General features: G+C 37.1%; 7 protein-coding genes across 7 annotated transcripts; 4 read left to right on the top strand and 3 right to left on the bottom strand.

Moving 5' to 3' along the window:
* Positions 1 to 14: 14 nt before the first annotated feature.
* On the bottom strand, positions 15 to 1,811 carry APM2 (Apm2p; the record flags this gene model as incomplete). Its single annotated transcript, XM_448365.1, has 1 exon — positions 15 to 1,811. The coding sequence occupies one exon, from the start codon at positions 1,809 to 1,811 to the stop codon at positions 15 to 17; it is 1,797 nt and encodes a 598-aa protein (XP_448365.1).
* A 218-nt stretch (positions 1,812 to 2,029) lies between these two features.
* Positions 2,030 to 2,356, top strand: MCO14 (4a-hydroxytetrahydrobiopterin dehydratase; the record flags this gene model as incomplete). Its single annotated transcript, XM_448364.1, has 1 exon — positions 2,030 to 2,356. One exon carries the CDS (start codon positions 2,030 to 2,032, stop codon positions 2,354 to 2,356), a length of 327 nt encoding a protein of 108 aa, XP_448364.1.
* A 363-nt stretch (positions 2,357 to 2,719) lies between these two features.
* GVI51_K03003 (uncharacterized protein) lies at positions 2,720 to 4,417 on the top strand (the record flags this gene model as incomplete). The annotated part of the gene is made up of 1 exon (XM_448363.1): positions 2,720 to 4,417. The coding sequence occupies one exon, from the start codon at positions 2,720 to 2,722 to the stop codon at positions 4,415 to 4,417; it is 1,698 nt and encodes a 565-aa protein (XP_448363.1).
* A 209-nt stretch (positions 4,418 to 4,626) lies between these two features.
* On the bottom strand, positions 4,627 to 6,801 carry DUR3 (Dur3p; the record flags this gene model as incomplete). Its single annotated transcript, XM_448362.1, has 1 exon — positions 4,627 to 6,801. The coding sequence occupies one exon, from the start codon at positions 6,799 to 6,801 to the stop codon at positions 4,627 to 4,629; it is 2,175 nt and encodes a 724-aa protein (XP_448362.1).
* A 1,402-nt stretch (positions 6,802 to 8,203) lies between these two features.
* RPS20 (40S ribosomal protein uS10) lies at positions 8,204 to 8,563 on the top strand (the record flags this gene model as incomplete). The annotated part of the gene is made up of 1 exon (XM_448361.1): positions 8,204 to 8,563. One exon carries the CDS (start codon positions 8,204 to 8,206, stop codon positions 8,561 to 8,563), a length of 360 nt encoding a protein of 119 aa, XP_448361.1.
* Positions 8,564 to 9,016: 453 nt separating this feature from the next.
* YLF2 (Ylf2p) lies at positions 9,017 to 10,300 on the bottom strand (the record flags this gene model as incomplete). Its single annotated transcript, XM_448360.1, has 1 exon — positions 9,017 to 10,300. One exon carries the CDS (start codon positions 10,298 to 10,300, stop codon positions 9,017 to 9,019), a length of 1,284 nt encoding a protein of 427 aa, XP_448360.1.
* A 546-nt stretch (positions 10,301 to 10,846) lies between these two features.
* SDD2 (Sdd2p) lies at positions 10,847 to 11,236 on the top strand (the record flags this gene model as incomplete). Its single annotated transcript, XM_448359.1, has 1 exon — positions 10,847 to 11,236. The coding sequence occupies one exon, from the start codon at positions 10,847 to 10,849 to the stop codon at positions 11,234 to 11,236; it is 390 nt and encodes a 129-aa protein (XP_448359.1).
* Between the last annotated feature and the right edge of the window lie 1,125 nt (positions 11,237 to 12,361).

Below are 12,361 nucleotides of genomic sequence, written 5' to 3'. Positions count from 1 at the left end.
CGTGTTATATCGTCTTAAATAATATATGCATATTCGTCATCGTTAATCGTTTTATATCTCACCCATGGGAATGACTGGTATTGTAATTGGTCTTCATCAATCTTCAAATACTCAACTTTCAAACCACTACATGTGCAGTAAGGAATCTCAAAATCCATTGAAAGTAAGTTGAGATTATTCTTTGGCTTTTGACCCACAGAATTATATCCGTCATTCTCCTCGTGAGTTTCTTTATATATATCTTCAAGCTTAGGGCCTGTCCTCAGTGGTGGTGGATTCATTGAAGTTTCTCTTTCCTTCCTTTCTCTTTCATACTCTTCCTCGTTGAATAGTCCAAACTCCGCTGCCATTGTAGCGACATTGTCAAACTTGCTTATATCTTCCTTTGAGCCATGCATTTTACCACCTTTAATAACACCGATCTCCCATAATAAGAAATCATCGCTAATATTATAGACTACTCGACCATTCGATGTTTTAAACTTTATTGGCTTTTTTAGATCAATCTGGTAGTCCTTGAATACCTTGGAAATGGGAATCTTAACATCTAGTTTTGATGTAGAATTTGTTGGCTTAAAGTGTGTTTCTACTGCAGCAGAAATTTTGAGTTTATATTTTTTCCACTTTGGTGTTATTTCAAATGAGCAAAGTTTGACCATAGGAGGATCTCTAATATGTCTTTTTAGTTCATAAGAACATAATGTAAAATCACCATCTGGAGGGATAAATTCAATTTCACTTTCAGCATTATGCTCTGTGTGTTTTAATGTCTTTAGTTCATCTGAATGTTCTTCGGCATACTTTATAACCTTTTCTATCGAATCCAAAGAAACACATTGGTGGAACTGTACCTGAGAAATAAACTGTTTATCATTTTGTAATAGTTTGTTTAAACTCATTTTCAGTTTAGGCATACCAGACAAATACGATCTACACACAATTTGACCATGGATAAGACTTCTTCTAACCATACCAGACTCTAAATCCACTAAATATTGCAACTTTTCGATTACATCAAGGAAAAATTCGTTTTTTGCATAATGGATACCCTTCGCACGCCAAGATACGGGCATGATCGTCGTTTTAGCGATATAACTGTTTATGAATGTTTCATTCTCATTGGCATCGTCATCATATTCATCTTTACCTCTAAATTTACCGATTTTTTCCAATTCGTTTATATTATCCTTAATTTTTTTGTATACTTTGTCTTTACTTGTCTTGAGCACTTTGTCTAGTTCCTCTTTGGATAATGGGACTTTCCCCAAGGCAGGTTTATCTTTATCCCCTTTTGACTTATGTTTGTGTTTCCTTTTACTATTCCCATCCGAGTCAGAATCGGAATCGGTATTCCATATCTCTTCCAGCATTATGCGTTGTTCAGGCAAATTTACTCTAACCCTTATATAGTCCTTCATGATGCTTGGCTCAGTCAATTGAACAATTCCGTAGTCCAATGTTTCATCAATGAGCTCCATGACTAGCAATGTGTTGTCTAATACTAAGTTCCGATCGAGTACTTTCACACCAACGTAATCCCTAAATAACTGGTACAACTGCTCCAAGTACGTTAAAATCGCTAAATAGTTCGCGATAGCATCATCAGCAGCATCTACCACAGCAACAAAGTATAGTGTATCGCGTTTGATATAGACGAATCGCCAATTGTACACATCTATAATAGGGTTTTGCGATTGTCGCACATGGTATCGGAACAAATCTCCTAGCTCATTGACATTCGGTAGACCTTTCACACTCTTAGATACTAGCGGTTCCAAAGTCTCATCAAATATATATATCGAAGAGGACATCTCTCGTTACTCCTGCTTCGTCTTGCTTTCAGTAACGTAGGCTTGCTACTATACATCAGGCTTAATTTATCGTTCTTTTGTATGCGGTTTTGGTGATTTTTCAATTTGGGATTTAAAGGTGAAGCCTCACTTGGAAAACAAGCACTAAGTAAAGTTCAAACAAGGGCTAACTTCAAAGTAAAACATATTTAAATATTAATATAAAGAGTAAGAGAACTATGTTCAACAAGATTGTTAAAAGTGAAGCGGAACGCGTGTCAGCTGCGGACCTGCAGAAGGCATTAAAACAACTCAAGGGATGGACTCATGATAACTCTAGGCTGGTAAGAGAAGTGGCATTCAAGGACTATCAGTTAACTTGGGCGTTTCTGACGCAGGTGGCTATGAGATCACACTTATGGGGACATCATCCATTGATAACAACGAGCTACACCTCGGTGAGGCTGGAGTTGCAGACACACGACCTCGAGATGTCGCCAGGGGTGAGTAATATAGATGTTAAACTTGCAAAACAAATAGAAAAATATATAAGCCAGCATCAATGATGAAATGCGTATATACATGTATAGGAAATATCTTAAGCGTCCCATTTTGTTCAATCTTCCGTATTCTGTAGTGGATTATCTCAGATCATCGCTGGATTGTTGTAACTTTTGCAGCGAAAAGTGAAAAAGTTGCATTTATAACGCAAACTATCGAGGCTAATTGGGTGATTTACAGGGACCGTTAGTTGTCGATTACACCGAATTTCAATACCTATCTGGTCAATAGCATTGTCCAATTCTAATTTTCCACATTTGATCTCTAATCGATTTTGAACGCTCTAGCATTCAATAATTTCCGTAAGGTACATAGCAATCAAGAAATAGCGTGCTGCCCAATAACTTTATGACAATACTGAGTACCTGATGATATCTACATTACCCTGGACATATTGGTTTCTGTTATTTCTAGCAGTGTTAACAGTGGTACGATCACCGTTTGTAGAGGCAAATAAGAAGCATGTCAATGATCGGATGCGGGTAGTGTGTTCTGGTATGTATTCCAAAGAAGCTAGAGGAGGAAAAGTTGATCCATTCATTGGATTTGATTTAGAGAAATTATATCCAACACAACACGACTATGAGCCTGGTGTCATTGCTGTAATATATGATTTTAGGGACTACCAACATATTGGTATTGAATTACCCAATGGTGAAGTACAATATGTGTGCGATGAATACTCGATTGGCAAAGGTCTCTGTAAAGAAAGTCAATTGAATCATTTCATTATTCAAGATGTAATATATGATCCGTTTTCGGACTCCACTAAGGGCTTGAGCAATGAAGTTCTAACATTTTCGCATAATTACTTGGGGAAACACCAATCGGTGTATCCTGTTATGAAGACCGGGTATTATTGTGTTAGAACAGCTACTATATCATCATCAATCAGATTTGATGTGGCAATTAATTTCAGAAATGCCTTTGGTAAAATAGATGCAGCTGAGATTGATAATATTAGACTATATGGCTGGCTCTCCTTGGGATACCTGGTGAGTATGTCTATGTACTTTTTCCAGCTCTGGAAAAACAAGGATGACTTATTACCGCTACATCGATATATTATGATTTTCTTCTCTTTTCTAACCATAGAAACTGTGTCAATTTGGATATATTATCTGTTAAAGAATGAAAAAGGTAATATAACTCCAACAAAAGTGTACATGGTGTTTATTTCACTAATGAGTGCCGGAAAAGCTTCTTTTACATACTTCCTTCTTCTGATCATTGCATTGGGATACGGCATCGTTTATGCGCGTTTGAATAAAACATTAGTCAACCGCTGTCGAGCATTTGCAATTTTGAATTTTTTCTTATACTCTGCCTACCTAATACAAAGTTATGCCCAAAACCCAGAGTCGACCTCAATCACAATTTTAATCACCGCAGTGCCGACTGTTTTACTAATGTTTGTATTTTTTTTCCTAATTCTAAGGGCGATTACAAAAACAACTTCATATTTGAAAGGTCAGAGACAGACGTATAAACTATCTGTCTATAATAGATTACTAATTGTGATCTATGCAACATTAGTGTGCATATTTATTGGTCTGATTTTATGTGCATTTGCCTACCTAGGTATGAATGCAATCGAAATAATTGAGAAGCATTGGATGATAAGATTTTACTTGACTGATTTTTGGCCATCTTTAGTTTACTTTTTTGCTTTCATATCATTTGCATATATATGGAGACCTACGGGTACAACATTCATGTTAACCACTTCACAGCAGCAGCCGGAGGAGCTCGAGAACGTTATGGGACTGGAAATGGATGATTTGGACGAATTCAGTGATGAATTTGACATGGATGATTATGCTGAATCAGAAACATCGGAGCATCGTGTTCATGGTATTAATGAGGCTGAAAGGCAAAACATTGATGACATTTTTGCTAATAATGAGCCAAATATGGATGATGTATTTAGCGATCAAAACGAGCTTCAGGATACGGATGTAATCTCTAATTTCTCCGGTCACAATTCAGATGAAGATTTGGTTCCCAACGCATCAAATACCAAACAATCTATTAATGATATTGCTAACCCAAAAACTCGGAAATGATTAAGTGGAAAGTAAAAGAAGTGAGAAAGTTGAAATTTGGTAATAACTATATGATATTTATTTATCATGATTCTAAGCATATACATCTATAGTTGTACTGGATAGATCTAAACTAGCATGAATTTAATTGATTTAAAAAAACGCACATAGGGCGCCAAAAATGAAATGTAAAAAAATATTAAACAATGTATGAATTTATAATAACAATATTACTCTATCAGGTCATCAATACGACTGATTTTTGGTCTAATACTCTTCTGACTTTGAACAACATGTAGTTCTGAAGGATTAGTTTCCTGCCATTCTTTCAGCTTATATGATTGGCCAGTTAAGTCCCAATAAATACCTCTGCATGTAGTGTAAATCCCATGACGACCTTCCCAGACTGGGAATACACAAACACAGAAAGCACTTATAAATATCCATATAATCATGACAACAACCCACCCTGTGAAGAAGCGCTTACTGAATATATACTTTGTACCATACATGGGCATTGGCCAAACGACCAAGAAAGCCAGTGCAAAAAATATGCAGAGGAAATAAGCCCAGTTAAGAGCTCTTTTCAATTTCTTTTCTTCTTGGGCATCGTATTCAGATAAGTTTTCTGTATCGATCCTATCGAGTTCGTGCTTTTCAGTGGTCTTGATATGAGTCACGGCGTCTTTCTCGTCTTCTTTGTTGTAATCGCTCTCGATTAAGGAGCCTTCAGATTCATGTGCGATTTGTGTTTTACTAATGATTGGTTCTATTTCTGGGTAAGCTTCCAGAATTTCCTTTGTTTCGTCAACCCTAGAAATTTCTTTAAATAGTTCCATGTCGTAATTCTGTGGTTTGAATAGAAATGTTAAAATAGGAATGAATATTGCTGGCGATAGTAATGCAACTAGATTACCCGTAAGCATGGGATAATCTTCGAATGATGTGGCAAGGGTGATTTCACCATAGAGTGACTTTGTACAAACTAGCCAAGACATTATAGCCAATGCTGTGCCCAAAATTGGTGATACGACAGCAGCAATTATATTTTGGCCTTTCCAGCAGAGAGTAAGTACCACGGGTAACACTGCACTACTGATAATAATCCCCATTAATTCATATAGGTAACCAAGATTGACACCAGCATAATATAATCCAACGGAAAATCCGCTCATACAAAGGCCAAATACAACACAAGCAAAATGAGAGGAATAGATAAGTCTCTTTCCATCAGCTGATGGATTTATATAAATCCGGTAGATGTCATAAGTGAAAACAGATGATACGGCGATTAGTTCGGCGGACATTGCAGATGTGACAGCCATGAAGACCATGAGGCAAGTTGCAACAGCACCACCCTTTCCCATCACTGAGACAGCTGCTGCAGGTAGTACAAGACCAGCGCTTACTTGCTCTGGTGTTAATGGATCAGGATATGTTGGAAATGATTTTAGTGTTTCAGTTGCTAGACATGCAAAACCCATGGTAACCGAAAGAAGAGCTGGAACTGCAAACCAAGCTAAACCACCCATTACATAGCCAGGTAGAGCGGCAGCAGGCGAAGCACTGATGGCTTTGTTCCAATATCCGTTATCAAGGAATACTGTACCAAAGTTTCCTACCAAGTTAATTATCAGGAAAATGCCACCGGACCTAGATGACATGGTCAGATATTCTCCTTGGGCGTTGTGTGGAACAGGGTGTCTTTTGGCGGCTTCGCGTACTAAATCATACACTTTACCAGGAGATCCTAGCACATCACTTGTCGCATAAACTTTGAATGCAAAAACCATAATAATAACTATGATGACACAAGTATGAATGAAATCTGTTAGAAAAGTAGCTTTAATTCCTCCAAATAAAGTATATATTACAACACCAACCGGTAGAAGGAAGCACGAAGCAACAGAATTCATTCCCGTCATACTTTCGAAGACAGCAGCACCTGATGTTAATAGCATTGCTGTAACTAGGATGTTTGTAGCAAATGCATAGAATAGATAGCAGCAGTGACCTATCTTACCATAGCGCTTCCTAACTAATTCCAAGTATGTGTGTGCGTTAGGAGCTTTCTGTTTTGTTTTAATTGCCAAGATGGCGAAGGCCACGATCTGAAAACAAGCACCTGCTGAATATGAGTAGCCACCAAGCATACCATCCAGTTGTTTTGATGCTGAAGTAAGCAAAGTTGAACACCATATCCAACTAGAGACGACAGCAGCGGCCACCAGTCCTGTTTTCACAGTTCTTCCTGCGGTAGTAAATTCTTCTGCAGTAATTATTTCTTTTTGATATCTTCTTAGCATATAAGTCGTAAGTATCATGCCGACAGCAAATACAGTTCCCAGTCCGAGAACAATTGCATATCCTGCACCTTGAGGTAATGGAGCCTTGAACTCGCCCATGTTGTTTATTGAAAGATTAGTTGATTGATCAGTTTTTGGTTTTTATTTCAGTTATTAGAGTTATTGAAAATAGCATGGAAATCAAACACTCTTGGCCTTTTTATATAGTTATGTGAATGATAATTCTTATACCAGCTCATCTCATCTCATTTCAATTGATTTTTTGAAAGTTATAACAATGGTCATACAAATTTGCAAAACTTTATGGTAAAGCAAGATAAGATAGCTATTAAAACGCAAATTTGTTAGTGAGCTCCGTAACGCAGATCATATCAACGTTTATTTTGTTGAAAATAAAATGAAAACCTTAACATGCAGGCATACCTGTCCAGTTCCTACCCAAGTGAATCATCGACTCGATAGAGGTGATATGCTGTTTAATTTTTGCAACAGCATTTCACATACAGTTTAGCAAACAAAATACCCTATAACAACGTCGATCTAAAACAGATGTAAGGTGGCAGATATGGGCTTCATATAGATGACATTGCATTAAAGAGATAATTTTCCTTTCATTCATTACACTATCTTCTGATAATGGGATGATATAACACCGATATGATTAGATAAGATCTTATCATTTTCCTATTTGGGATAGATAAGAAGAGATATTAGATGTAGATAAATCATCCCGTTCCCTGCGATGCAATTCAGGGTAGAATGGAAGAGCTAAGTGCAAGTTCCCGTCGGGATTTCTGCTATTCCTCTCTGGATCATTCTTCGGGCATATACACGGCATTCATAGTGAGCTAGTCCTGTCAAATGGTCCAGTCAGCCATTCGGAATGTGTTTAACAATTCGTCTGGTAACCTGATAGCAATGGATTCAAAATAGATCAAGATAGATCAAGATTAGAATCAAAGATAGGCAGCTTATCTAGTTTTTTTGATATCTATATAATTTTGGGAGAAGTATTATTCTTAGTTCGTCTTGTTTACTATGTCATGTGTTCCAGCATGCGTATAACTTCTTGAATATGGCTGGCTATGGCTGGCTATGATGGCCAAGAGGATGTTAGGAGACATGGTTTTACACTTTTTTGTGACTGCTATGACTAGCATCCTAACATCACAGTGTCTATGGAATAATATCCTAATTGGGTAATTTTTTGTTTCAGTTTTTTCGAAATTTTTTTTATGAAACGACAAAATTGATACTTAGCTGCTAGCGTGGACGTTCATCACATGTATTATACGTGCAAATGGATGACTCGGATTCCAATTTTTTTTTCAAAAAGTTTTTTTGCAAAAAGTCGATGAGGACAGTTTAGCTATACTTCAAGTAACTTGTATATTAGCGTTTAGAATTATGAATTAGTATAATCTTTACTTTATCTTGCTCTCTCTGTTTTTTTTTTATTCTGGCTTTAACTCACCAAGAACAACAAAAAGGTATATTCATAATGTCTGACATTCAAAAGGATAAGGTTCAAGAGCAAGAAGCTCCACAAATCATCAAGATCAGAATGACCTTGACCTCTACCAAGGTTAAGCAATTGGAAAACGTTTCTGCTAACATTATCAGAAACGCTGAACAAAACAACTTGGTCAAGAAGGGTCCTGTCAGATTGCCAACCAAGGTTCTAAGAATCTCCACCAGAAAGACTCCAAACGGTGAAGGTTCCAAGACCTGGGAAACTTACGAGATGAGAATCCACAAGAGATACATCGACTTCGAAGCTCCAGTCAGCATCGTTAAGAGAATCACTCAAATTACCATCGAACCAGGTGTAGATGTCGAAGTTGTTGTTGCTTCCAACTAAACAACTTTATTCAATCGTTGAATAATTTGATTTTTTCTCTCTTTACTAAATTCTCTTTTTTTTTTTTAAAAGAAATTAAAATGCGTTTGAAGTTGGTATTGCTCTGATTTGGTATGTGTATCGCGACATCTCTGTTAAATGGTTATTATAAGTTCGGGAAACGGACCACTCTAGGTAAACACAGTTCCATATACCTCTGTCTTACTATCAGTGGAAACTTCAAATAAAAAATCGTCTCTATGAACTGTAATGTCCATGATATATACATTCTGTTATCTTTGCATCATATTTTTAATATAATATATAAAAATTCTAATTTCATTTGATTTTTTAAATTTTTTGACGCCTCACCCAGTTAACTTTAATCTTTAGTTGCATGATTTGAGTCATGGGAGTATCTCAAAGGTGTACTATTATTATATACATATATACAAGGTTTATTTACAGTACAAACTACCTAGTTTTACCACCAGCTGCTTTGAACAACGCGATATCGTTTTCTTCCATGATATATTGCTTACCAACACGTTTGATTAATCCTTTTTTCTTAAGATATGATTCATCTAATGGAGGCTCTATATCTCTCAGAGATTCATAATTGATGATGTCCGCACTTATAAACGTCTCCTGCAAATCGGTATGAATTACACCCGCAGCCTCTTGTGCGTTGTTTCCTCTGCGAATGTTCCACTGTCTCACCTCTAATGGACCACATGTGTAAAAGCTGATCAGCCCCAGTAAGTGCTTCATTCTAAGTATAATGTCTGGTAGTGCAGTCCTCTTATCAGATGTGTTAATATCAGTACCTGCAACATTCTTACAATATTGTGCTAAACCAGACTTGTCATTATTTTTTGTGTATTCTAGGTAATTCTTCTCATATTCAGCACTAAAGTATATCAAATCATCGTTAGGTGAGTATTCTTTTAACCATTCTGTAACTTCTTTTGAGAAAGCAGCATTTTCTAGGGTATTTTGTGAATGTAGTTGTAAATACTCTTCGGGACTAACATTAAGTAAAGTTAATGATGGTTTAGCTGTCAAGAAATTATTGCGTCTCAACACTTTGATTTCATCCACATTCCATTTCTCATCTTCATTCTTAAAGTTGCTTATCCTCTTACCGTCATAAAGATGTTCTTCTAATTTACCAAGAAGCTCGATCTCGAAATTGTACTCCTGGTACTCTTTAGAGTTTTTAGATAGCATTCTAAGCTTTCTAGAGGCCTTTTCACGTACATTGTCAATGAATTCAAGGTCCTTAAGAATCAGTTCATCCTGAACTACCGATAAATCACGTACCGGATCGACATTTCCTTCAATATGTGTGATATTCTCATCCTTAAACCCACGTACCAGATTAAATATACCATCTACATGTCTTATATCGCTTAGAAACTTATTCCCAAGGCCATGACCTTCTGAGGCACCCCTAGTTAAGCCAGCTATGTCGTAAATTGTTAATGCAGCAGGTATAACTTTCCCACTCTGATAAAGTTTCTGCAATACTGGAAGTTCTGGAGATGGTATGGGTACTTTGGCAACTTCAGGATCTATAGTTGCGTATGGGTAATTGGCAGCGGTACCTAAGTGCGAATTCGTTATAGTTTGGAAGAAAGTAGACTTACCAACATTTGCAAGTCCTACTATCCCTGATGTTGGGTTATTGGTGACCTTCAAAGCATCCAGGATATTTGGCAATTTCATCTTAGCCTTCTTGTTAGTAGTTGGCTTCATCTTAAGCACTTGATGTCTCCCTTCTTTTCAGGTTAAGATCGCATCACCCAAAATGGGCGATTCAGAACAAAGTATAAAGTAGTCAAGATAGTTACAAAAACCTTAAGTTATAGGCCATAGCAGCCTATTAAGATCATAATATAAGCAATTGGAATTTTTGTTGTGTGTATAATGTATTTACTATTTTTACGAGAATGCGAATTGTGCGAATTGTAAGAACTTGAATTATAGCGTCAGTTCATTGAGTAGGAAAGTCATTCAGTTACCGTGAATGAAATCTTGGATGAATGGATCGACAATAAACAACTCTGTAAAGTGCAACTATACTCTTCTCTATCATCTTTCAATTTGGTGCTGAATCAGTATCTCATCTCATTATAGGCTTTCCAACTGGAAAAAATGCGAAAACTGAAAAATTATCTGCCAGACCAAATAAAAGCTTAAAAAGAGATGAGCACTGCGGGGGATCCAACTATGAGCATCCTTAAAAAATCATTGTTGTTGGCCAATAGAACTATAGTCATCTATTATTAGTTTGTTGGGATAATGGACGCCGAATTGCAAGCCTTAAGAGAAGCTCGTCTTGCTGAACTAAAAAGAGGCACATCTGATTCTAACGGCGGATCAAATGGAGGTGCTCCCCAGGAACGTATAGGATCCTCAATATCACGATTCTTGGAACCTGAAGCGCTTGAGAGGCTATCTAGAGTGTCATTGGTAAGGCCTGATCGTGCGCAAGCAGTGGAGAACTATCTTAAACAATTGGTATCTACAGGCCAGTTAAGAAACAAGGTCAGCGAGAAGGACATTGTACAAATCCTTGATGGTGTCGCTAGAGAACAAAACAAGAAGAACGAAACCAAGATCATATTTGATAGAAGGGAAACTGTTGAGGACGATGTTGAACTAGAAGATGATGATGACTTCTTTGACTGATGCCTCGCCCATACATTGTCTATGATGAATTTTCCTCTAGCTCCTAGCACATTTTAACCAATTCCTTGTATAATAAATATGACTATTCTAATAAAATGCATATGTCTCCTTCTAATCTGTCTCATAATCGATCAGGGGAGTGAACACCTTTTGAGGCTGTCTACAATATCAATATGAGTCAAGATTATAATGGCTATCAAGATGGCTGCCTCCATATATTGTATTTCGCCTTTCACAGTTAGTACGTGTGTTTATACTATTCTCTAAAGAAAAAGAGAACTCCACATTTCTATAATAAATTTAATAGGGTTGATTTACTATTCCTGCCATTAAGCTTTCAATAGTAGATAATGGGCATACTACAAGAACTTCGGATCCCCCGTTTCTTTCTCCCTACCAAACTCATATAACGAAGCCATACCTGCCTCTCCACTCCGTGGTCTCTTCATGTTCTGGCAGACCCAGAATGGTGGTAGTGAGGGCATTAGTGTGTAAGGGGGTATTGTGAATTAGGAGGTGTGAGATGCCAATGTTGCTTTGACGTATAGAACCGAGTTAGAGAACTTCGACAGCTCTGAATCAAAACGTTCTCATCTTCATTTTTATCCTCTTTGTACTCCCTAGAGAATCCCCTTTCGGGTAGATTGTGCACCGTGATGACAAGCCCAGCATAGTGATAACAATACTACGACCACCCATGATGTCATTATTACAGTCCCTAATAGAAAAGGATTGCTTTTTCTATTATTGCTTTTGTGAAGCAGGTTCGAGGTTTCTAATTCACAATTCGAAATCAAATAAGCGATGCCTCCGGTCTCAAAGAATGTAATAGATAGCGGAGAGGATTCCAACGCCCAGAAGGAAATTTGATCAAAGCAACACCCCACCAAGTAGGCACCCAGCAAAAAAAAAGATTCATACTATCCAAGTAATATACATTATGCTATGTAATATATATGTGTAACTTCTTGCTATATAATATATATGTGTAACTTCTTGCTATATAGGTAAAGCTGGGTATACTTTTTCTCGAAACTGCAGTAAATCCTCAATCCGCTACCGCAAAATTATTCCCGGACTCCGAATATATAAAGGTAAAAGGTTCATCTCAGGGAAAAAAATTTT

The sequence above is a fragment of the Nakaseomyces glabratus genome, chromosome K, assembly GCF_010111755.1.
Source record: "Nakaseomyces glabratus chromosome K, complete sequence".
Taxonomy (NCBI): domain Eukaryota; kingdom Fungi; phylum Ascomycota; class Saccharomycetes; order Saccharomycetales; family Saccharomycetaceae; genus Nakaseomyces; species Nakaseomyces glabratus.
Note: the sequence above shows the minus strand (reverse complement) of the source record. Positions and strands in the feature narration are given on the sequence as shown.